This window comes from Panthera pardus, unplaced genomic scaffold (assembly GCF_024362965.1).
Source record: "Panthera pardus isolate Hobbes unplaced genomic scaffold, ASM2436296v1 HiC_scaffold_3, whole genome shotgun sequence".
Classification (NCBI taxonomy): Eukaryota; Metazoa; Chordata; class Mammalia; order Carnivora; family Felidae; genus Panthera; species Panthera pardus.
This window is the reverse complement of record NW_026526876.1, coordinates 31953471-31979087: the sequence shown is the minus strand read 5'-3', so window position 1 is coordinate 31979087 and position 25617 is coordinate 31953471. Positions and strand designations below refer to the sequence as shown.

The 25617-nt window shown below is 49.3% G+C and overlaps 2 protein-coding genes, 1 long non-coding RNA gene and 1 pseudogene across 3 annotated transcripts; 1 reads left to right on the top strand and 3 right to left on the bottom strand.

The window, feature by feature from the left end:
- Positions 1-82: 82 nt before the first annotated feature.
- Positions 83-11663, bottom strand: DUSP3 (dual specificity phosphatase 3). The gene is made up of 3 exons (XM_019434897.2): positions 11456-11663; positions 8615-8841; positions 83-3912 (listed from the first exon to the last, which is right to left on the bottom strand). Exons 1-3 carry the CDS (start codon positions 11578-11580, stop codon positions 3707-3709), a joined length of 558 nt encoding a protein of 185 aa, XP_019290442.1. The 5' UTR covers positions 11581-11663; the 3' UTR covers positions 83-3706.
- Positions 11664-12314: 651 nt separating this feature from the next.
- On the bottom strand, positions 12315-13905 carry LOC109258219 (uncharacterized). The gene is made up of 3 exons (XR_002076233.2): positions 13817-13905; positions 13501-13552; positions 12315-12462 (listed from the first exon to the last, which is right to left on the bottom strand). It is a non-coding gene; the product is annotated as an uncharacterized LOC109258219 (long non-coding RNA).
- Positions 13906-13924: 19 nt separating this feature from the next.
- CFAP97D1 (CFAP97 domain containing 1) lies at positions 13925-17751 on the top strand. Its single transcript, XM_019434886.2, has 6 exons — positions 13925-14142; positions 14893-14963; positions 15233-15351; positions 16205-16328; positions 17069-17125; positions 17623-17751. Exons 1-5 carry the CDS (start codon positions 14019-14021, stop codon positions 17123-17125), a joined length of 495 nt encoding a protein of 164 aa, XP_019290431.1. The 5' UTR covers positions 13925-14018; the 3' UTR covers positions 17623-17751.
- A 3620-nt stretch (positions 17752-21371) lies between these two features.
- LOC109258150 (60S ribosomal protein L32-like) lies at positions 21372-23516 on the bottom strand (annotated as a pseudogene).
- Between the last annotated feature and the right edge of the window lie 2101 nt (positions 23517-25617).

The window sequence follows — 25617 nt, the reverse complement described above, 5'->3', positions numbered from 1 at the left end:
GATGCTTATTTTGAAAAGTTAGAAAAAGCAAACAGAAGAGCAGGGAAGAAAATCAGCTGTGGTAAGAAGGACAAAAAGACCATTTCTATGTAATGTAAGACATTTATTTTGGTTACAGTTAGTGTTTTAACACTGATTTGTGATACAACAGACGTTAAGCTTACTTTCCTTTAAAACCAATTTAATACCTTCCCCTTTTCTGCCCAGAAAATTCACGCTTTCACAATCAAATCACCCTAACAGCTGGCAGGAGGTAAGTTAAGCTTCCGACGGATCTGCTCTCTCAACCGGAGAGGGTTCCTATTTCCAATCAGGATAAAACCTTGACTTGGAAAGACCAACACTGTTTGTTGGCTCTTCGGTGATTCCTGACACCGGTTTTACGACAGAAAATTTCCTGCGAGGAAAGGTCGTATCTTCATATTATAAGATCAGTGCTTATTTTAATTAAAACATTAGCATCTTAACATTAACTTGTGACACAAAAGGCACCAACTTTCCTTTTCAAACCATCCATCACCATGGGTGGAACACAGTGCCACCTGCTGGTCATCATGTTATTACAGACCCTATAATTTCCAGGTGGTGGTAAATTCCAGGTGGGGGTTCTCAGAGAACCCTACAGTGTCAGAGCCAAAGGGACCTGAGAGGTCTTCTAGATGGGCCCCCTTGTTTGACAGATGGGTGGTTTCTGCTCTCCAGATAACTCAGAGTGGCAGGGAAACAGACCAGCCTGTGGAAAGTGTACTGCTTTAGATTTGAGAAGAAAGCCATTTGGTGCTCTAATTCGACCTATGTGAGGGTCTGCTAGTCAAAGAAGGGATCAGGTCAGGGGAGGGGGTAAGGGCACCCTGAGTTCCTATTCCACCATTTCCCAGGGGTAGAGAGCTGTCCAGAAACAGCTTCCACTCACAGCTGGGCATATGCTGGCTCTTACACAAATAAGAGTTTTATTTTACTCAAAAATTAGGAGCTAAATCTCATGAAGTAAATACGGGGTTTCTGGGACTAAAGACTACCAAGAAATCCCAAATTATCAGCATAAAAGTAGCCCCAGAGTAAAGGCAGTAATTTTCTCAATGGCCTTTTCTCCCTCATGCCCCCACAAAAAGGCCTTCGAGAGGTCTGGTTAAGTAGCCTAAGTAGCTGTGGCCGTCCTGTGGGATGACCACTGCCTAAGTGTGGGAGGGGGAACCCTGGCCCCCCAGCCCCAGAGCCTCTTCTGGAAGCAGAGCAGAAAGCTCCAACTTAGGGATGCTACATGTTTCCTGGAGGAAGAGCCACACATTCTAACCGAATCGGGGACCCACGTTTTACTTCTGTTTCCTGGAGCAGGGATGGGTTTGTACCAACTCCCTCCCACCCGCGTGCAGACCCCCTGGGCAGTACAGCTTGAACCACCGTACTCCATCCAGAGCACCGACCGGCTCTTGTGCACACAGGCTGGGTCAAGGGCATGTTCAGGGCACCTGGGCACTCCCAGGGAGCTCCTGTCTTGGGGGAGGAGGGTAGCATGAGACAAAGAATTCAGCTTCAGGGAGCAGCAAACTTCAAAGTCTTGCCTTGGCTCTGCCTTAAGAGGCCAGGACAGCCTGGGGGCCATGCCCTCCCTCAGTCTGAAGTCCAGCTCCTTTTTCTTAAAAAAGGTAACCATACATGAAGAAGCTCTACCAACTAGATCGGGTTACTGAAAGGATCAAGTTAGATTACGTGGGACAGTGCTCTGGAAACCGTGAGGTGAGGTACACAGGTTAGAGAGGATGGCCGTTTCACTTAGGTGGGTCTACGTGGGCAGTCCGGTATCTGGAAAAGACGACAGACCCTAGTTTGTCCAGGGTGACTGTGGTCACAGAGAAAAGGGACCATGCAGCAACAGAGGTCACGACACCCATGAGGCCCTGCGGCACCCTGCTTCTCCTTGTCTGGCCGGACGTTCCGGACGTTCCCGGTCAACTCTTGAAAAAGGCACATTCCCCGCCTCGACAGGTCAATGCTGCCGGAATTCAAATTTAAAACGGAATTTTTAACTACTCAACAAAAGTCCTGGATTTTTCCCTTCAGGCCTTCTGGGAGCTTGATACGCCCACCAGAACAACACCCTGCACACGTCTGGTGCTCAAAAAAAAAAAAAAAAAAAAAAAAAGTTTAATTCCACCAACTTTTATAGACCTCTACGTGCTAGGACCTGGGGGTGTGGCTGAGGGCCACCTCTCTGCTGGCAGGGAACCTGGAGAGACAGGAACGCCTCACTTTCCACGGTGACGGTCATGGAAAGTCCTAACAGGACCGTGTTCGAAACAAAACTCCTATATTCTGACAAGCGTGTGCACGCGTGTGCTAGTGCGTTCCGACACCATCCTTACAAAGTCCTAAAAAAGGCTGTTCCTGTTTGTGGTTTGTTCTACCAGCAGTGAAGGCTCCATTTGGACGCGCCGCCGTGTTTCATTTCTGCCTGGCTGAGTCATTTTTGCTCCCGGGGCCCCAGGCTCGCTCCTGGCATCACAGAGCCGTTAAGAACTACCTACAAGCGGGCACGGTGAGGAGCCACTGGTCCATCCTCTGCCTGTGTTTCTGAGACACACACCCCCCGACACACCCACACACCCACAATGTAATCGGCCAACTTCCTCCCGTCCTTGGAATAGCAACCGAGACAAGAAAGCAGTTAGCACGAGAGGCTGGCGCTGGCCAACACGGTCATTCAGGGCAAACCCTTTGTAATTCTTCAAATGGTGGGGTTTTTAAATAGGCTGGAACTTCAACACTCTGTTTTCTAAAAAAATAAAAATAAAAATAAAAATAAAAATAAAAATAAAAATAAAAAAAATAAAAATAAAAATAAAATAAAATAAAATAAAATAAAATAAAATAAAATAAAACCATGCCCAAGGCATCGCGCTTCTAACAGACCAAGCGACCTGAGAGCAGTCCAAGGGGAACATTCCAAAGCAGGGGATTCTGAACGCAAGTCCTCCAACGATTCGCATCTTAAAAACTATTGACTTAGGGGAGTCCTCCAGGGGGAATCTGTTTGCCCCTCCGAGGGCCTCTTCGTTTAGGTATCTTTAATCCTAAGGAAATAATTACAATGCAGTCTCTTCATGGGAATGTCCACCCGCTAACAACTGATGGCTTCTCCAGGCCAGTTCAGACCTCACGATGGGCCTCTGCCTCTGAGCAAGGTGCAGACAGCTGGGAGGAGCAGGGGGAGACAGGCATGGTGGAGGGAGAGGAGCCTGCGTTTGCATAGTTCCCTTACAGGGCTCGAGGTGCGGGGGTCCCCGCTCAGGAGACGCCCCAGGGGTGGATGGTAGGGAGCAGGGGGGAGGGAGGCAGGGGGCAACGGAGGTCAGGAGGGACCCCTGTGGGCATCTCGAGCCTTACACTTGCACGGACCTCCTGCCTTCGGTCATCCAGGAGGACACATGCCACACGCCTTCCCCCTCTGCGCCCCCACCTCAGGGAGGGGACATCATAAACTGCAGGCACAGGACACACACCAGGGAGCAAGAACGCCCTCCTTAGCAAGCTTCTTTATATGCCCCCCAGGGGGAAAGTGGCCCAGGGCTGTGTTGGGACAGACTTGTGGGCGAGTGCCTGGTGATGCTAGGAGCAGGGTGCACTGTGTTTCCTAAACATGGTGGCTTGGGACACCTCAACCGGGGGCTCCCCTGTCTGCCTCTAGAGAAGAGGCGGCGGGAGTGCCCTAGAGTTTCAATTTCCCCTCCTTGACTAGTCTGTCATTGAGCTGGCAGAGTTGAGCCAGGAAACCATCGTTGGGGCCGATCTCACGGTTCTGCCTCACGATGCTCAGCGCAGACTTGACATCCATCTTCTGGCGCATCATGAGGTATGCGATGACTAGGGTTGGGGAGCGGCTGTAACCTTCCCGGCAGTGGACAAGCACCCGGCCTGTAAGAAACAGGGACACGTGAGCTGGAGCTGGGGCCATCCAATCACAGAAGACCCTAGTCAAAACTCTCCTGGGGGCACCTGGGTGGCTCAGTGGGTTAAAGGGTCTGACTCTGGATTTCGGCTCAGGTTATGTCTCAAGATTCTTTTTTTTTTAATGTCTATTTAATTTTGAGAGAGAGACAGAGACAGAGTGTGAGTGGAGGAGGGGCAGAGAGGGAGACAGAATCCGAATCGGGACGTGGGGCCCGAACTCATGAAGCATGAGAGTATGACCTGAGCCAAAGTCAGACGCTTAACCGACTGAGCCACCCAGGCACCCCTGATCTCACGATTCTCGAGATTGAGCCCCGCGTCAGGCCCTGTGCGGACAGCACGGAGCCTGCTTGGGATTCTCGCCCTCCCCCTCTCTCTGCCCCCTCCCCTGCTTGTGCTCTCTCTGAAAATAAATAAATAAACATTTTAAAAAATGAAAAACAAAACCAAAAAAAAAAACCCTTCCGGGGAAATGCAAATGAAAAGTAGAGTAAGAAGCCATTGTGTCCCCACCAGAATGACTCAGTGAAAAAGACGGAAAACACAAGGCGTCAGTCAGGCTGTAGAGCAGCAGGACTTCCATCTGTGGCTGCGGAGGGGGCTGTGCGTTAGCACAGCACGCCAGCAAACTGTGGGGCAGTATGTGCTCAGCCTGGACACACGCGGCCCCTACGGCCGGGCGGGAACGTGTGCACACGTCCACCAAAAGACACCAGAACATTCACAAGGCAGCACCCGTCACCATAAGCCCCGCTGGCAACTCCCAAAGGCCCACCAACGGTAGAAGAGATAAAGTACCAAGAACGAACACCAGAAACAACACAGATATAACACACACAGGGCATCTGGGACCCCATGGAGCAGGAGAGCGGGCAAACTGCTCTGTGCTATCAGAAGTCTGGATGGTAGTGATGGGGGGACTGGGAGGGAACACGTGGCGGGCTTTCTAGGGTGCTGGTGGTGTCCTGTTTTCGGATCTGGGGGCTGATACGTGGGTGTGCGCGGCGCACTGATCCACACGCCTGTGATACGGGCGCTTCTCCACATGAAACTGCTATTTCAATCAAGAGCAGAACATGGAAACCACCCAAATGCCCGTCAACAGGTGAACGGACAAACCGGTACATCCACATGTTGGAAGACTACTCGGCATTAACAAGGAGCGAATTGTTGATACTTGCAGCAACAGGGATGGAATACCCAACAATTACGCTGAGTGAAAAAGACCAGGCCAAAAGAGCGTACATATAATTCCATTTATACAGAAGTCTACGAAACGTATACTCAAGTCTGGTGACGAAAAGCAGACCAGTGGTTGGAAGGTGGAGAGGGGCAGAGCGGAGAGGTCACGAAGGCATATGAGGAAACTCCAGGCAGCGGGGGAGGGGATGGATGTGCTCACGATCTTGTTTGTGGTGATGGTTTCACAAGTGCATCCGTATGTCAAAACTTCAAATTGTAGGTTTTAAATAGGTGTGATTTACCGAATGTCAATTATACCTCAACAGAATGGTTTAAAAGATAAAAGAAACATGCATGTCAACTACAAACACAAAGACAAAAATATCAAAACACACCCAGGGCACTTGGGTGGCTCAGGGGGTTGAGCACCTAACTCTTGATTTTTGGCTCTGGTCATGATTTCACGGTTTGGTTTGTGAGTTCGAGCCCCACGTCCATCCGGCTCTGCACTGACAGTACAGAGCCTGCTTGGGATTCTCTCTCTCTCCCTCCCTCTCTCTGCCCCTCCCCAGCTCGGGCATTAGTGTGCACGCGCTCTCCCTCTCTCAACATAAATAAACCTAAAAATAATAATAAACCACACCAACAAAAAACACCCTCATGGCCCTTCAAATGGCCCACGAGGCCCTACTAAAGCTGGCCCCCCACGTCCAACGCCATCTCCCCCATCCCGTTATTAACGTGATTAACACTATGACCTATCTAACCCCACGACGCCTCAATTTCCTCATCTGGGTTAAGAGCACCCATCGCATGATGTTGTTAGGGGACTGAAGGAAATGACATATGAAGCCCTTAGGCTAGAGGGGCGCCCGGGTGGCTCGGCCGGTTAGGTGTCCGACTTTGGCTCAGGTCATGATCTCGCGACTCGTGGGTTCGAGTCCCACACCAGGCTCTGTGCTGACAGCTCAGAGCCTGGAGCCTGCTTCAGATCCTGGCTCTCCCTCTCTCCCGCTCACACTCTGTCTCTGTTTCTCAAAAATGAATAAACATTAAAAAAAAAAAATTATTTTAAGCCCTTAGGCTAGAGCCTGGCACATGTAAACACTCAATAAATAACTATCATCTGGCATCAGGAGTCCTCTAGTGGCATCTAGTATCTTCCACTATGGCAGCCCAGCTCTATGTTCCTGTTGGCCTTGCACAGATCTACCCCTCCTCTGCCAGACTGTGAGTTCCTTGAGGGCAAGGCCTGTGGGGTATTGGTTTCTGGATGCCCTACCATCCCTCGTATACATTGGTGTTCGATGAGTATTTGCTGACTAGCCAAGTAAATGATTAGCCACCAATACATGTAGACTGCCATTACTTTGAAGGAAAGCGGCTGGTCCAGGGTCAAACACAGTCTCTTCTGTTCCCATCACCCCACCTCCAAAACATGACTCTATTTCCCCAGTGCCTCCCAAGCAGGAAGGGGAAGGCCTCCACTTTCCTGCCCATTCACTCTCCGGCCAGTGTACCCAAAGTCCGCAGAGCAGGGAACTCCCATCCATGCCCTGACCCTGGCAAGGGGACCATCTGCACAGAGGCTTCCTCACCACCTGGAACAGACTCAGAAGCCCAAGACGCACAGAACCAATGGGGAAGGGGAGGGCTCAACTCCCATCCTTCCAGGCCCCACCCAGACGCCATCCTCCTCCATAAAGCGTCCTTTGATCTTCCTGGCTGGAAACGACAGCTTCCTCCTCTGAGCACTCCTGGCTGTTCCCACTTCTCCAAAGTGATGGACAGCTGGTTCCCCTGAGCCCTGCACACTGTTGGAGGCCAGTGCATTTCTGTTGACTCACTCGGCCAATCAACCCCAGAAGCATTTACACTTGGCATTAGAGTCCTTGGAATTCGTTTTTGTCACTCACTCGGTAATTATTTGCAGCGTTGTCTGCTATGTGCCCGATACGACATCAGGGGCTGGGGAGACAGACAGGGGGACCCAGTGGACCCAGCCTGAGGGCAGGCTCCATGGAAGAGAGAACACTGTGCCCAGCGATAAAACGCAAGGTGGAGTTTGCCAGAGGACAGGGTAGGGAGAGGCAGAGAGAAATTTCCAGACTCAGCCCACGTGGGCTCCTGCTAAGACAGGAGGTCACAAGAAGTCAAGCTATGTTCCTAGTTGTATGGAAAGAGGAAACAAAGTCAGAAAGTTCTAAGCTCCCCGAGCGGATGACCAATCCATACACAAGATGAGCAAAACGCACCCCCTTACCTGTGCCCCTTGTTGCCATCTACACAAGAATTCAGTACAGCCGAAGCCGGGGTTGGGGGACACAGGAGACCACGAAGGGCCTGACAGTGAAGTCTGCAGATTCCCTGCATGATAACACTTCCCTCCTGAGCCCCAGATACGCCATAATCAGCATCTGGTACAAACTGGTCATTGGAAATCATTCCGGGGCGGAGGCCAGGCACAAGAAGCATTATGTAGCAGAGACAGCCTAGAATCAGGGGGACGAGGCTGACCGTGCCTTAATGGGGCGGGGGGGGGGGCACTTCCCCTGAGAAGGTTGTGGGGAGGGGAGGAAGAGGCTGGGGGAAGCAGCTTGAAGGTAAAGGCAGCTGCTGAGAGAAGTAAGCTAAAAGCAGAAAGGGCAAGAGGCCCAGCCTGCTCAGCTGACGTCTGCCTTCTGCCTTCTAGGATTTCCCCCAGGGACACCTTCCCTGACTGCCAGTTCCTCACCAGTTCTGTTTCAGTCTAAGGTTTGGGAGCATTTAGAAAGTAGCTGGAAGACGTGGCCCCTGGGCCACAGCTTGCTGAGCACCAGCCTAAGCCAGTCACGGCTGCCCCCATTCCTCTGGCCAGGCATTCATGTAAGCCAGGTCCAGCCAGCGAGATGTGAGGGGAACCCTACTGAGGAGTTTCTGAGGACCATTCTACTCTTAAAAGGAAGGAAGGAAGGAAGGAAGGAAGGAAGGAAGGAAGGAAGGAAGGAAGGAAGGAAGGAAGGAAGGAAGGAAGGAAGGGGACACATGAGAAACAGACGGCGGCCTCGTCTTTCGCTGCACTTTGTCCTGCTGGGATGTGGTGACTGGGTCTGCCACTGCCATGGTGGGACCACTAGGGGACTGTCCAGCACGGAGGGTGGCAAGAAAGAGAGAGGAGAAACACCTTGTCCTGATGCCATCACTGAGCTGCTGAATCAACCGGCCCCAGAGCTCCTTCACCTCAGGACTTCTTACCACGGAAGATAAACTGTTATTACTGAAGCTATTTGAATTGGGGGCATGTGGGGAGTGGCTGCAAATGAACTCTCAGCCAAAGTCAACTCAAACACAAGGACCCCAGGGCTGCCACCCGGTGAAAGGTTTGTACGTCTTGTGTAATGTAGCGCCACTTGATAGGTTCCAAGAGGAAGCCCACTGCGGGCCTCTTTTCCAGAAAAAAATCCAAAGTTGCCTTGCACTGTTTCCTAGGAGGCAGGTGCCTTACCGTTCTTTTGAGCCAAGGCCTGGTCAATGAAGTCTGCAGCCCTTTCAAAGTAGGCGCTGAGGTTGAACTCCTGCGTGTCATTGGCTTTGATGCCCAGGTAGGTGATGCCGGAGTCCTTGTAGAAGTTGGCGTTGGTGTTGACGTGCATGAAGGACCTGCCCTCAGCAGCATTCAGAACATGGGTGATGCCTAGTTTCTGCAGCTTGGGGATGTCTTGAGCCACAGACCTGGACAGAAGAGAGCAGCAGGGAATGATTAACTGACCCAGTGGCAGCCCCGGGGGGAGGAAGACAGAGAAGATTCTAAGTCTCTTGGCAAAGCAAGGAACCCTCCACGCTCGGCCCCTGCCAGCTTCTCCCCATCTTATGACCCACCTCCCTCACGCCAGCCATATCTAATTACCGGCAGCTTCCCCAAATAGACTGGGTGGTTTCATACCCGTGTTGTTCCCGCTCTGGAATGCCGTCCTCTAGCTTCTCCATGGACACACACCCTCTCATTTTTCACCACCCTCTGCAGTATGTCCCGGTCACCCCTCCATTCCATCTGGCATCGTGTTCCCTATGCTGAGGCGGTGGTAGAGCCCAGTGGCTAAAAATGGGCTCCAGAGCCGGACTGCCTGGGCTGAGTCCAACTCTGACACTCGCCAGCCAGGTTAACCTTGAGCAAGTCCCTTGACCTTTTTGTGACTCCAGCTTCCCCGTCTGTAAAATGGGGATGGTAACGGCAGCTACCCCCGGGGGTTGTCATTGAGTGTTAAATGTGCTATTGTGTAGACAGAGCCTGACACTGAGGACAGTGCTTTTCTAAAGCCTGATGGTGCTTATTTGTTTTCACGGGCAGGCTGTGAGCTCCTGGAGGGAATGACCACGTCTGCTTCAGGTCTGCATGCCTAGCACCTGCTACAGCACCTGGCACATAGTAGGTGCCGAATAACTATGCAGTGATTCAGAGAAAAAGAGGGAAATCGGCGCCACCTAGGCAGCCCCCCTCCTTGGATTATAAAGCACGGCAGCCCCGCCAGTCCCCCAGAGGGACCCTTTCGGCCACAGACCACCGACCACGGTTCTGAAGCTCTCTCGGGTGAGGAAGCACTTGGGGACCAAGTGGCGCCAACAGAACTCTGGGGGTTACAAAACATTTGATCTGAATAGTCAAAGGGCTCCTTTATTTCATCTCACAACAACATCCCAATTCAGACAGCAGTGTATACTTCACAGAAATGCCTTCTCCTACAGGATCCTGTTTGCCTATCACAGCAGCCTGTAAGGAAGCAAGGACTCGGCTTAGACTCGGGCCCAACAGGACAGCGGAAGGATGTGCTTGTGCTCACATGGGCTGCTTGGAGGCAGAGCCAGGAGGAGACCTGACGCCAGCTCTGTTCTGTCTTCCCCTCACTCTGCCTGTCATGTCCACATCAACTGCAAATCCTGAGTTCTAGAAAACAAGGCTCATACAGGATCCTCTCTGCTCTGTGAACCCTGATTTGGTTAAGGGGCTCCCAACGTGCGGGAGCACCCCGCCCCCCCTCCCCCACACACACACCCGTGGCCAAGTCGAAGCCAGATTCACTAACTGGGCAGGGGACGTGTTTTCTACAGTGGCCGTCCGCACTTGCCAGTCTGGCTACCACCAGACATCCACAACCTAGCTTTTCACTTGGTAAGTGGTGGCAGCCGAATGTGCCAAACTGCCCAAGACAGTGGGTCCCAAGGGTGCCAAGGCCACTTGCTGCCTGCGTTGACTGGACAGGGGGCTGGCTTTCCTCAGAACTCTGCAATTACTGAGCCCTCTGGCTGAGGCTCTGGGACTGTTTTAGCTTGTCCCTGCTCACCATACTGCACACGGTTGTATTGTAAGGCAGTGGTTGATGAAAACAAACAACTCTGAAGGTGAACTCCCATTCACCTCCCTTCTCTATTACTTGACATTCAACAAATTTACCATTATCATTAATATCCCTATGAATGTGCATTATACAGTGCCTGACACACAGTAAGTGCTCAATATGGTGAATGAATAGATGCAATGGAGGAGACGGTCCCCCATGAAGGTGGGACCTGCCTTATGGACCCCTTTTAGCCCCGCGATGATCCCCGTTTTTGTGGCACTCCTTAGGGTAAGCAGCAGTCCTGTAGTACAGGACAGGGGGTACAGACATGAACAAGACTTTGACCCTGTCCTCACAATCCCTCAACCACTCTGGGCCACCATTTCCCCCTGGGTAAAAGGAGAGAAGAGAGTTACTTCTGGGTTTCCAACACGCAGACCCTGGCCCACAGAGCTCAGGGCGTTGGTTAATCAAACCCTATGTGCAAGTTAGGAAAAGGAGCGAGGAAACCCCGGCCCCGCTCTCCGGATCCCACATTTGGAGTATTCCCCCTTGATCAGGCCTGCCCAGCCGGGAAACTTCCACGCCCGATTTGTGACGTCAGCCCGTTGCCATGGCAGCGAAGGCAGACATTCCGCGGTGACCTCACTGCAGAGCCAGGCAGCTGTCACATGACGCGCGGGCTGGAGACCGGCCGGGTGACTGAGGGCCACCTGTTAAGCGATCACGGTAGCCCGACCCCGCCCAAAGCCGAGCCCCTAGCGGGTAACGGCTGCGGGCCGCACGCCGGGCTGGCCGAGCGCCCCGGGCTCCGTGCCCCCCGCGAGGGGGAGGACCTCGTGGGGCCGGGGCGGGGTCTAGCCCCTCCGCCCCCACGCACGGGGGCGGGCGGCGACTCCAGCCCCCTCTGTGTTCCCGGACGGCGACCACGCCCCGCACCCCCCCTCCCCACGCCCGCGACGCCCCCACCCCGGCTTTCGGGTGGGCGGGGCGCCCCAGCGGCGACTCACGCGTTGCCCACGTAGATCCTGGGGGTGACCTCGTTGCAGGGCTGGCTCGGCAGGCTGTAGCAGCCGCTGCCGTCCGAGAGCAGGTCGTTGAGATCCTGCACCGAGAGCTCGAACGGGCCCGACATGGCGGCGGCCGGGCCCAGCACGCCGGGGCAGCAGCCTGCGAGGGGAGAGCCGCCGGGTCAGCTGGGCGGGGGCTCGCTTGCCGGGACCCGCCCCGTCCCGCCCCGGAGGCGGGCCCGCCGGACGCGGGAAAAGGCGGAGCGCGGGCGGCCGACGCGCCCCGCTCCCCGCGAGAAGGCGCGCCGCTGGGGTCGCGCGGACGCTCGGAGGCCCCTAGGCACGTGCCCCGGCGGAAATGGCGCCGCCCGTGTTGGGGGGGGGGGGCGGGGTCTTCGGCCCACCCGCGGCGTTTTCTGTACCATTATCCCCTGGGAAGTGCAGTGGCTTCATTGGACTAAACTCGGGACGCAATAAATGTTTCTATTGACCAGGCTCCTGTTGACACCACAGGTGTCGCTCAGTTTTTGCAGGATTACCGGGACACCAGGGTTGGGCTTGTGACCTCTGACTGCCTGCTGCGGAACCCGCAGCCCAGACCTCGCCCGGGGAGCTGGTCCAAAAGGCAGAATCTGCGCCCCAGCCCAGACTTGCGGAATAAGAATGTGCCTTTTACAGCACACACTCCCTTCCCCCACCGCGATTCCTACAAAGGTTAGAGTTTGAGAAGCACAACTCTGAGGCACGTTTCTTCCAACAGTTATGGAGACCCAGCATCGTGCCCAAAAGCTTGGGTTCTGCGCAGCCACACTTGGCATTCTGACGCTGGTCTCTCCGAACCTGTTTGCTATTTAAAAAAAAAAAAAAAAAAAGGATACTATTGATGTGGGAAAAAAGACAAAAGAAAAAGTTAAATTTCCTTGCTACTCACAGCCCATTGATCAGTCCTTGAAACAGGCAGAGTGACCTTCCTCTGGGAGCTCAGCTGTCTCCACGTTGATACTTTGCTAAGGGCAAAAGAGAATCTTAGCTTAACGTTACCCACCCCCCCCCCCTCCTGCCAGGATCTTGTGAGTCTACTTTAAACATATAGAAATTCCTTTGGAAACTTCCTTTACCTCTACCCCCCAAGATGTATGTTAGCAATCATCCTCCAAGCATATGGCCCCAGGATATACATCTGAAAGGGCTCCTGACTTTTTTCCAACAGTAATAAATGACTTTTTCGTAACAATAGCTAGCCTCCTCAGGGTCCTGGAAATCTTGTTTCCAAAATTCCTTACAGACTTTCTCTGTCCCTGACCCCTCCCGACTTGAAAGTACATATTCAACTTTCCACAACCCCAGTGCTCTTTCTCCCCACTGGTCCTGCCCTCATGCTTTAAGAAAACCACCGATGGGGGCGCCTGGGTGGCTCAGGTTGAGCATCCAACTTCGGCTCAGGTCATGATCTCGAGGTTTGTGGGTTCAAGCCTTGTGTCGGGCTCTGTGCTGACAGCTCAGAGCCTGGATCCTGTTTTGGATTCTGTGTCTCCTCCTCTCTCTGTCCCTCCCTCATGTGTGCTCTGTCTCTGTCTCTCAAAAATAAATCAATGTAAAAAAAGAAAACCACTGTTTTGCCCCAAAGATGTCTCAAGAATTCTTTCTTGATCGTTTGCCCCAACATTTCCACATCATTTGTGCCTCGTTCCTAGGGTTGTTTGAAAGATTAAACGTGACGCTCAAGGAAAGCGCCCAACACTGTGCAATGAGCACTCAGTAGGTGTTCTCCTTCTACTTTAGCCAATGTAATGAGCGCCCACTAGGTGCTACTACACCTGTGCTACCGTGGAGGTGAATCAGGCTCCTTTGCAGCCGGTCCAAGAGCAGCTGCCAGCCCAGGGTTGGCCTCTCCTCATTTGCTGAGATCCCACTAAGAGCGGATGACGGTCTCTGTTCTCCCCCACTGCCGACGGCAGATTACCCACACCCACTCTTACCCCTCCCAAAACCAGATGTCCTGGGAGTTCAGGAAACCTCATCCTGAGTCCAGCCCTGCCACTAACTCGGTTCTTGAGCAGCAAAGCAGGCTGTGACTCTGGACTTCAGTTTCCTCATCTGCAAAAGGAAGAAATTGGATGAGATTATCCTTCAGGCCATCTTTCACCTTCCCCCCAAAGCTGGTGGTCTCACGGCTCCAGGGGATCCATCACGGTGGAGACTAGTTAGCTTAGAGTCCAAGGTGTATAACCAAGGCTGGACTCCTCCACCCCAGCCCCCACCCGGAGCCTTCCCACCCCTCCCAGCGCACCACGCCTTTCCCCGTAGTGCTGGCGGCAGCTGCCTGCGAGGCAGGTGGGAGAGCGAGCTTCTGAGTCTCACCCCTCATCTTGACTTGGACCTAGATTAGCTTTCAAGCAGAAGCCCAGGGGTGGCCAGGTATGCTCCGCCACTCCTCTTCCTTCCCCAAGACCCGTCCCTGATGTCATAACTGGGTAACTATGACAACATGTCACGGGGACCGCTGAGGACCTCACAGAGGAGCCTGGGTGCCTCATTTCTGAAGTGAGACTAGGAAGAGAAGATGAACAATTGCCTGGATTATCTCGCCTACCCTGTAATCGTCTCTAATCACAGGCAGAGCACGACCTTCAGGAAGAAACTGGACTTTGGCCACTACATATTTCACAAGAATAGGATACAAATAGGTATGTGGGTCATTGGGGCAGGACACTGTGATTAGGGGTTCTGGAAGGGTCCACCTTAGAGAGATTGACGGTAAACCAGACCAGGACAGGGCTTTGCAGTGATGTGGCCTTATCTGCTGGGTTGGGTCAAGAGAACAGCGTCAGTGACAAAATTTATCGTCCACCCGGAGTCCAGTGGACGGAAATGCTCATTTAAACTCATTAAAGCCAAAGAAAACTAGAGAGGCTCCCAACAGGCTAGTCCTATTGTGGAGGATGAGGATGAGAGAGGCTCTTTTTTATTTTTTTAATGTTTATTTATTTTTGAGAGAGAGAGAGAGAGAGCATGGGCAGGGGGAGGAGCAGAGAGAAAGGGAGACACAGAATCCAAAGCGGGCTCCAGACTCTGAGCTGTCAGCACAGAGCCTGATGTGGGGCTTTAACTCCCGAACCGTGAGATCAGGACCTGAGCTGAAGTCAGACACTCAACCAATTGAGCCACCCAGGCACCCCGGGAGAGGCTCTTTCACTGGGTGCAAAGAACATTGATCTCTACATTTTACTTGTTCCCGCCCTCACGTTCTTTCACGTCTGCTAAAAAACTCATCAAAGATGTCAGCTTGGGACAGTTAAACTTCCCCAACTAGAGTAAGGTCGGAATTCAAAATCGTAATGTTTATTAGTCGGACGGTCATTTAGAATGAGTGGGTTTTCCGAGGTGGCTGAGGGGACTCCTGTGTCGTAACGTGGCTCTCTTTTATCCTTCTCTAGTGAAGCCTACTGTCGATACCAAACCTCCGGTGGCACACACGCATCACATTTTAAAACTGAGCAAACTACAGGTATTTGTTTTTGCCATTTGCAGATGTACTTGACTGATCTTTATCTATGTCCTGAAGGGGTCCAGCTTCCCAGAGCCTCATAAATACCCACCTAACCCAGAGATTTGTTACTCCTCCCCTCCCCTTGCACACCAGCCATTTCCTGTGCCCTGCTCCCCGTCTCCATGGTGGCCCCCAATTTGCCCCTCCCCCGCCATCCCAGAGGACAGTGATCCTGAGCCGTTGGGTGTTGGACGATGTCACCATGCTGGGGTGTGGTTTCTTACCAGGGTGAACAAAAGCGAATCGACAAAATCGAATATGAAAATAAGCAACTGTGTCAGAAAATCGCAAACGCCCATCGCGGCCCTGCCAGGGTGGATTGCTGGAACGAGTATTTTTCCAAGAGGTAGTGTTCTTTCACCCCTTTTCATTTTTGGAAAGTCAGAATTGACTTGCCCCTCGTTGAATTTTAGTGCGAGTTTCCCCTGAGCAGGAGGAGGACTCGAAGGAAGGTATCTTAATGGGTAAGCCAGAGAGACCAGATTAAGGAGAATAAAAACTACTCAAAAGGGGGACCTTCCTCTAGCGTTAAAGACTCCTAACTTTTATTGCATCTAAGAGACTTTTTGGAGTCCTATTCAGAGTTTGTCACAGGAAAATACCACATAGTTTTGTCAAATGGTGACCAGAGGTGGGACTCTGACACAGTGTTCTTAAGGATCGGTTCCTCAAATATTTCCTGAGCAATTACTATGTGCTAAGTGCTATGAATAGAGATGAAATATATATATATATATATAAATGATGAAATATATATAGATGAAATATATATATATATTTCCTTGTATATCTGAAATAGTTGAAAGCTGAAAAGAAGTGAAGCAGAACTTGTCCCTGGCCCTTTGTGATGTATCCATAGGCAAGCCCCTTCCCCCATGACATAAACCAGACATTCTCAGTCCTGGTTTCACATAACCATTCCTGGGGTGCTGCTACCAAATGCCAATGTCCAACCTGCACCCTAGACCAATAAAATAGAATCTTCTAGCGGACATCAGGGTTGAAAAACCACTGATACAAACCTACCAATGCTGTGCACGTTCGCCAGAGTGTAGTCGATTTCAACAGGTATATGGGGCCTCAGGGATCAGCAGGACAGTGTGTTCCCTGCGCTTAGGCAGCCTGGGTTTATGACATCACGACTTCATCCGAGAGGGGTATTTTATTCTTCAACCATCTCAGGATTTTGTGTTTTTCAGCTTGAACAGAGAAACAAGAAACCGGGAGCTAGTGAGAATCACCGTGGAAAACCAGGGCATTCTGAAGAGGCTTGGCGATCGAAAACCGCACTATGACCGCAGATCATCCGAGATAGATTGGCAGGCACGTGGATACTCCGCCCTATTCCCTGGCACACACAGAGTTCGCCTGTGTTCAGAGTAGAGTCGGTCTCAGAAGAGACCCCTGAGTGGCTGAGGGAGCGATCATGAGAAATGCAACAATCGGTAAAAGGGAAGCTGCCCAGAGCAAACAAAGCTAACGACAGGAGCAAGCCACCCTCCTTGGTAGCAAAGCTGCTATGCGTCAGTTTCAGAAAATAATACCTCCTAGCGTCTTCCTTCAGGCTTTAATTCATTGAGGAAAGCCAAATGTACAAGCAGAGAGGAGGAAGGGTATACCATTCAGTGTGCGGGTGATTTCCTTCATTTAGGAATGACCCTTCAAGAAGGAAAAAAAGAAAAAAGGCATCTGCGGTGTTTTTAAAACCCCCCCACTCCCTGGCTTTGGTCTGTAAGCCTTTTCTAAGCTAGCCTTAGGAGTTAGACGTTCAACTTAAAAAAAATTTTTTTTAACGTTTATATATTATTGAGAGACAGACAGAGAGAGAGCAGGAGCATGGGAGGGGCAGAGAGAGGAGGAGACACAGAATGGGAAGCAGGCCCCAGACTCCAAGCTGTCAGCACAGAGCCCGACGCGGGGCTCGAAATGACAAATCCTGAGATCATGACCTGAGCCGAAGTCAGACGCTTAACGCACTGAGCCACCCAGGCGCCCCTAGACCTTCTACTTTAGCACCAGCCCCCTGGCACTGACATAATTCTCTCTGATTTTTTTCTTTCAAGAATTCAAGGCGCTATATCAGAAATACAACAAAATATCTTCTCTCCCGAGATGAATAGGTATGTCTTCCCGTGGCCGCTTCTTACTGTGAAATAACAGTGATCACAGTTGATATCAAAGCCCTAAGAACTGTGTAGATGAAGAACAAGGGGCCCAGTTAAAGGGATGGATTTTGCTCTTCTGTTAGTATAAGGGAACTTAGGGCTGTGTCTTCTCTCCCTATGAGTAGGAAATGACTGGCTTTTGTCATCAGCTTTTGAGTCTTCATGTGAGTTTTAAGGGGAAGTGATTTGTTCCAATAAAACATAAACAGGAGGTCTCGTGGCTTTACTGTTGTGCCAAAAGTTGAATTATATGTCTCTGTCACTGTTCAAAAGTACCGTTGTGTTGGCATTTTGTATTATTTAACTTTATTAGTAATGGCCAAGTTTGGGATTTTTTTTTTTTTTTTTATCCCTGGGGAGAAGGATAAATGGACACGCAGGCTTTCCAAAGAATAGGTCTGTGTAATTAATGTGTCTCTATTTCTCTCCCTCTCTTTTCCCCTGAATATAAGGTTACTCACAGTGGAAAAGATACAAGAGAAAGCCCTAGGATTTCTTAGCTGCTTAGACTCTCAAAACACTCCTAAGTGGCTGAATGCTCAATCCTAGGATGCTACAATAAAGCTTGGAACATAAAATGAGTAAGTTACATTTAAGGTACCTGAAGGCTTTCAGTCCCATCCCAAAATGGAGACAGAGTGGGGCAGGCAGAAGGAAGGATACAACCATTTTTATTTGGGGCTATGAAAAGAAGTGTCTGTGAGAGAGAAGGCAAGAGAAGCATACACCATCACCACCATCGTAGAGGGGAGGAAGGCGGGGTAAGATGACCCAGCCACAAACACAGCTCTGTCAAAATGGAAAACAGAAGCACGTGATAAGATTAAGGTCCTGACAACACAGAGAACAAATGCCATTTCTCTGTGAATACACAGAATTGGAAAAGAATGCTTCATTGAAGTTTCCGTGTACTCTGTTCATTTATAAGGGGGCGGCCACAGTGAAAATGCCACACGTATCTCAAAACATATGGCAAGACAACATTCCCTGACTGCTGTGACTGGTGATGCTGGGGTTGAGCCCAACTTTATTTAAACTTTTTATTTTGAAAGAGAGTAGATCTTAAGTGTTGTCATCACAAATAAATAAACTGTTTGTTTTAAAATAGATTCACAGGAAGTTGCAAATAAAGCATGGGGTGGGAGTGGGGCACTCCCGCACCCTTCACCCAGCCTTCTCCGCAAGTTAGCATCCTTTTTTTTTTTTTTAAGCATCTTGCATAACTGACAAGATGTAGTTTCTAGCTTTTTGGACTATTACGAATAAAGCAGCTATGAATATTTGTTCCAAGGGTCTGCATGAAAATCAGTTTAACTTCCTTGGGATAAGCACCCAAGAATACAATTGCTGGGTTGTATGGTAAGTCTATTTTATTTTATTTATTTATTTTTTTTTTTTTAATTTTTTTTTTCAACGTTTTTTATTTTATTTTTGGGACAGAGAGAGACAGAGCATGAACGGGGGAGGGGCAGAGAGAGAGGGAGACACAGAATCGGAAACAGGCTCCAGGCTCCGAGCCATCAGCCCAGAGCCTGACGCGGGGCTCAAACTCACGGACCGCGAGATCGTGACCTGGCTGAAGTCGGACGCTTAACCGACTGCGCCACCCAGGCGCCCCGGTAAGTCTATTTTAAAAGGAACTTGGGGTGCCTGGGTGGCTCAGTTGGTTAAGCGTCCGACTTCGGCTCAGGTCACGATCTCGCGGTCCGTGAGTTCGAGCCCCGCGTCGGGCTCTGTGCTGACGGCTTGGAGCCTGGAGCCTGCTTCGGATTCTGTGTCTCCCTCTCTCTCCCCTCCCCTGCTCGCCCTCTCTCTGTCTCCCAAAAAACATTTTTTAAAGAAACTACAAAACCATTTCCAGAGTGGCTATACCATTTACCTTTCCACCAGCAATGGATGAGTGCTGCAGTTTCTCTATGTCCTCATCAGCGTTGGATATTATTCTTCATTTTAGCCATTCTGATATGTGTGCAGTCACATCTCATGTGGTCTTCTCATCTGCTTTTCTGTAGTGATTAGTGACGTTGAACGTCTTTCACATGTTTGTCATCTGTATATCCTCTTGCATAAAATGCCTGTGAATATCTTTTGCCCATTTTCTAACTGGGCCATTCATTTTTTTAATATTGCATTTTGAGTTCTTTATATATTCTAGACCAAATCCTTCGTTGGATCTGTGATCTGCAAAATATTTTCTCCCAGTCTGTCATTTGTCTTTTTGTCCTCTTAACAGGGTCTCTCATAGAGCAAAGTATTTTATTTTAATTTTTTTATTGTTTATTATTTATTTTTGAGAGAGAGACAGAGAGAGAGAGAGAGAGAGAGAGAGAGAGAGAGAATGAGCAGGGGAGGGGCAGAGAGACAAGGAGACACAGAATCTGAAGCAGGCTCCAGGCTCTGAGCTGTCAGCACAGAGCCCGATGCGGGGCTTGAACCCACGAACCCCGAGATCATGACCCGAGCTGAAGACGGACGCTTAACTGACTGAGCCACCCAGGCGCCCCAAGAGCAAAGTATTTTAATGTTGATGGCATCCAATTTATCAATGATGCAAGTGTTCTGTGTTTTGACTATATCGATGTCAATATCCTGGTTGTGATATTGTGCCATAGTAATGTGCTACCCCTGGGGAAAATGGGTAAAGGGCAGACAGCATCTCTCTGTTACTTCTCACACCCACGTAAAATCTACCATTATCTCAAAATAAAAAGTTTAAAGAATAAATCCATATACCCAAATATAAATTAACTGGGTCCAGTTTATCTCAGTTTGAGGAATTACCTCAATCTAGATTCTTCTAAACATCCAGGTTAGAAACCCGGGGTCATCCTTTACTTTGTACCTCTTTCTCCCTCCCCCGACTACATATTTTATTATTTTTTTAGTGTTTATTTTTGAGACAGAGAGAGAACGTGAGCATGAGTGGGTGAGGGGCAGAGAGAGAGAGAGACACAGAATCCGAAGCAGGCTCCAGGCTCTGAGCCGTCAGCACGGAGCCTGATGCGAGGCTCGAACCCACGAACTGTGAGATCGTGACCTGAGCCAAAGTCAGAGGTTCAACGGACTGAGCCACCAGGCGCCCCTAACTAGGTATTTTAAATCCAGCACTCCTATCGCTCTGTCTCTGGGTGTGCTGTTAGTTTCCCTTCATCTGAGAATGTCACTTCCCTTTCATTCCTTAAGGATAATTTCATCACATATAGAATTCAAGATTGACAGTTCTTTGCTTTCAGCACTTTATAAATGTTGTGTGACTTCTGCCTCCATAGTTTCCTTTATAGGCAATACTAAAATAGAACTTGAATTGGTATTCCTTCCTGGTTGTTTCCCCCCTGTTTTTCATACTTTAGCTAAGTGTTCAGCTTTCAGAAGATTAATTATGATCTGTCTAGTGGATTTCTTTGGTCTCAACCTACTTGGAGTATATCAGCTTCTTGAACCCACAGGTTTCTAACTTTCACCAACTTTGGGGCATTTTCAGCCATTTCTTTGAATACCTTTCAGCCCCACATTTCTCCTCTCCTAGGATTCTGATGACACAAATGTTAGCTCTTTTGTTATTGTCCCATGGGTCCCTTATCCTTTTTCTTTGCTGTTGGGATTCAGTAAGTTTCATTGATCTATCCTTAAATACCCTGATCTGATCTTTTGTCATTTCCATGCTACTACTGACTAAGTTCATCCAAGTTTTAACTTTCATAGTAATTTCTCATTTCTATCATTTCCATGTGGTTCTTTCTCATAGCTTCTATTTCTTTGCTAAGATTTTCCAATTCAAGAGAATTTGCAGTTGATTGTTGCAGCATTTTTATTACAACTGCTTTAAAATCCTTGTCAGATAAATTCTAACATCTGAATCATATCAGTATTGGTATCAGTTGACTGCCTTTTATTTACATTGTTGTTTTCCTGGTTTGGGGTATGATGAGTGATTTTCTATTGTATCCTGGTCATTACGTTAGGGATCTTTTAATTCTATTTACACCTTCTATTTTAGCAGGTGGGAGTCCTATTTAGGTGTGGTATACTGGTTCTTTTATGGGTTTTACTTCCAACGACCGTTGTTTCCTTCTTTTCTTTTTCTTTCTTTTCTTTCTTTTTCTTTTCTTTTTCTTTTTTCTTCTTTCCTTCCTTTCCTTTCCTTCCTTTCTTTCCTTTTTTCTTTTCCTTCCTTCCTTCCTTCCTTCCTTCCTTCCTTCCTTCCTTCCTTCCTTCCTGTTTCTCTGACTTTTCTTTCCAGTTTTATGTTTTATTAACACGAATATGACATGTACATAAGCTGTCTATTTTCTTCTCTGAGCAGCCTCGCATTGGGGTTGGTGACTCCGATGGCCAGCTGGGCTCCTCTTTCCACAAGGACTTTGTGGTTCTTGGAGGAGATGCTGTAAACGATCTCTGCACAGTAAGGTTTGCTGCTCTTCAGCAGTACTTCCAGCTCCTTGGCATTGTAGACTAGGAACTTCCAGAAGCCACTGGGCAGCATGTACTTTGTTTTCTTGTCACTCCCATAACCAATGTTGGGCGTCAAGATCTGGCCCTTGAATCTTCTGTGCACCCTATTGTCAGCGCCTCTGGGTTTCCACCATTTGTACTTAACTGTGACATATCAGTCTGACTGGTGCCAGATGAACTTCTGGGTCCTCTTTTTCATGATCTTGGGCTTCCCCAGGGGTCTGAGGGCAGCCAGGGTGCCGAGTAAGAGCTGGCTGCCACCTCCACAGGCAGCGCCGAGGAAGAGATGGCAGTTTGGTTTGTTTTTTGAGCCCTTGCAATACTATTCTGGTCTGCGTTGTTCTTTTGGTGCAGCTGGGGTTCCTGCTCAATCCCTGCCGGTGTCTTCTGTGGTGTCAGAAGGTGCTTCCCTGGGTCACATGGTGTTGCTGGGCCTTCTGCAGAGGGACAGGCAGGGAGACACAGGGCTTTGCAGCTGCTGTGAACAGTTTGGGCCACCTGCTGGCACGCTGGTCTGAAACTAGGGCTGGGGGTCCCCGTAAGTCTCTACTGGGCTCCCCCTTTCTTGTCCTTTGGCTGAGAAAGCAAGCTTTCCACTTTTTTTTTTTCTTCCTCCTCTTTCTATCGGTGGCTCTGGGTTGCAGGCCCCTTCAGAGCTTAGTCCAGGGTATATGGGAAAGGAAAAGAAAACCCAGGGAGATTCACCACTTTGTTGTTCCTCGACTCTCAAGGGCCCAAGCCAGCCCACCGTCTTCTTTCTAGCTTTCAAGGTTTCTAGCTATCATGGTTTTTAAGCTTTCAAGGTTTTTAGTCATACTTAGAGAAGGAAAAACTAATCCTGCACCATCTGGTTCTAAAACCACAAGCCTGCCTTTTAAAGGAAGCAGTGGTTGGAGACTGTATTCAAAGGGCAGGAACAAATAAAATAAATAAAGAAATTGACCCACATCAACTCCCCCAGTTGGTTCCTTGGTTCTGAACTGTATGACTCAAAATTGGGCCTTGTGCTTGGTCTGGTCTGTTGTCATTAAATAAGTCATCAAGGGCTATCATTTTGGTATGCATGATTCCGGGGACTGGTGGCACAAATGGTGTGACGCTGGGTAAGTGGATGTAAAACTGTGATGGGCTACGTGTCTTTATGTGCGTATTCAAGCACACAATGGTTTTAAAAGCACAATTGGCTAAGGTTTATCATAGCTGAGCACTGCCTGAAGGACGGATGGTTGTAACTTTCCTAAACCCCTCTCCTGCAGGGGGGGGGGGGGGGGGGTGGCAGGCATGGTTACAAATTACTGGATCAGGGATGGCAAACAGGATTAACTCATTTGCTAATTCTGCTGAATTGATGCCGGATACTTTGTCCTGAAAGACCCAAAAGCAGGGCTTAGATTCAGGGTCATGTTCCATGAGTTCTGTGTGCCATGGATACAGGAATGGGCGGTGGCAGCACATATGCCTCACCCGTTTAACATCCCCGATCTAGAAAAGTCCTCCAGAGCTCACATTCTTCCCAAAGACACAGGCAGGGCTTACCTGAGTTTGAAGGCCCAAGGGTGGAAAAAAAAAAAAAAAGCGATCTATCTTGAAGAGTATGTAATAGAGAGATTTCTTGGCGTGGGGGCCCAGAGCGATGGGCTTTTGCAAAGATTCTGCCCAGTGGTTCAGCACATAAATCGTTCTAGTTGGAATGAGACTTGGCCTGATATTTACACAAGTCCTACCAACATCTATTTGTAAACAAGTGCGTGTTTTGTCTTGTTTTGTTTTTTAGCAAGACTTTTCTGCTTTTTACAAAGAGTAGAAACACTTTCCAAATGACCTCTGACTCTGGGGCCCTACCTGTTCTACTCACAGACTCAGTAGCAGACAAACAGCCGTAGACACAGCTCATCTCAGGGGCCAGGAGGTGATTCGGACGGGAAATAAAGCAGGAATCACATTTCCACGCCTTGCTTCATCATATACAGGAAGAGAATTATTACCATTTTATCTGACAGTTGTGTAAAAATACTAACAAGCCAAAAACGCCTGTTGTGTAAATGAAATACAAAAAAAAGAAAAAAGAAAAGAAAAGAAAGGAAAAAAGAAAAAGAAAAGAAGGCTTTAGGTGCTCAACCACTGTTCATATACTGGAGGAAAAACCACCAGAGGGGACTTGGCTAAGAGTTGGTTATTGTCTCTCAAGGGTCCTTTTGACCTCTGCGTTTTCTGCCTCGGTGCTGACTTTAGATCCTGGCTCTCCTGTGTAACAACACAACTTTGTACGTGTCATTCACACGTCAAGGGCCAGCTGCCTTCCTGCCCTGCTGCCTTGTGGAAGAGGTCAAGACTCATTTCACTTGTGAGGAATCTAGCGCCTGGTCAGTGCAAAAAAGTCTGCGTCCTTTTGCTTTTTTAGAATGTGATCCTGGCAGGTGGACCTACTAGGTTAGTGAGCTACAAAGTTGCAAAGGTGTCTTTGTAGGAGAAGGCAAAAATGGAACTTTCGACATGGGCAGCAAATCTCACGAGGGATAGAACTTGCAATGGGTAAGCAGCCTCTTCACAATCTTAACAGTTACACAACCCCCCCACACCCCTGCATTTTGTTGTAAATTCTAGCTGGAAACACAGCCCTCACATATAAGTCAATTCTTTAACGGGTAGCCTCAATTATGGGACCACAAAAGGACGAGGCAGAAGATACGGATTAATGACCATCTCTGGTAGGGAGACTTGAGTTCAAATCCTATGGCTCTGCCATTTCTTTAGAACTATGTGAGCTTGGACATGTTGCTGAAACTTTCTAGGCCTGTTTTCCTCATTCGGATAATGGGGTGATAGGCCCACGTCATAGGCTTGGTGTATGTGTCAAAGTAATGTATATAGCGGCCTTAGCGTAGCTCCTGGCACAAAATCAAGACTTATACACACTGGCTATTAACAAGAAATCAAATTCTCTGAGCAGCTAAGATATATCACAAATCCTGTGACGCTGAGCACTTTTGCTCAAGGACAACCCATTAGGCCCGCACTGCATCTTCATACTTTGATTTTGACAGTCAGGACCGATTTGTCTTTGACAGGGGATATCATTTGGTTTCCCACGACCTAGCATGGCAAAAGCCTCTATAATCTGAAGGTGGGGGCAGGGGAGAAGCAGGGCAATTGTCAGGGACAAGAAGGACAAGTGATGGAACAGAACAGAGCAAAGCCAGGGCTCCATTCTAGGAATCTTGAGGGTATTTAGAAAAGGTACAAGCAGCCTTGTATTCCTCCCGAGTCCCTGAAAACACCACTGTGTCATCCAACAGCCCAGTGATTCATGACGACGGTGAAGTGTGCCTTAGGCTTCAGATAAAGTTTGTGCTCGATATTTAAGAAGGCAGAGAGCCAAGTTTTCCACTGCCAAGCAAACACTATCAGGGAGGGCAAAATCAACACGTTAGTGCTTGATGACAGGGGAGTCTCAGTTGCATGGAACATCTCGGTGGGCAAAACAACTCAATTCCCAACAAAGCTGAATAAATGAAGCGTCGCTCTGTTTATAAAGCTTCAACATCTCTGGGGCACCTGGGTGGCTCAGCTGGTTAAGCAGCCGATGTCGGCTCAGGTCATGATCTCACGGTTGGTGGGTTCGAGCCCCGCGTCAGGCTCTGTGCTGATGGCTCGGAGCCTGGAGCCTGCTTTGGATTCTGTGTCTCCCTCTCTCTCTGCTCCTCCCCCACTCATGCTCTGTCTCTGTCTCTCAAAAACAAATAAACGTTAAGAAAAAAAATTGTTTAAAGCTTAAACATCTCTGCAAATCGGCACTGCATAAATTCACCCCCGCCTCCCCCAAAAGACAGTGGCCACCTCACTTTGGTGCAAAGAATCAGGGTCAACTTGCCTGTGACACTTTTAATGAATGAAACGTGTTCTTTTGTGATATGCCCCCTCTCAACTCGTGTTTTCCGCTCCGAAGGGGCGCAGCGAAAAACAGCAGACAAAATCCAGTAACAAACAAGACCTCA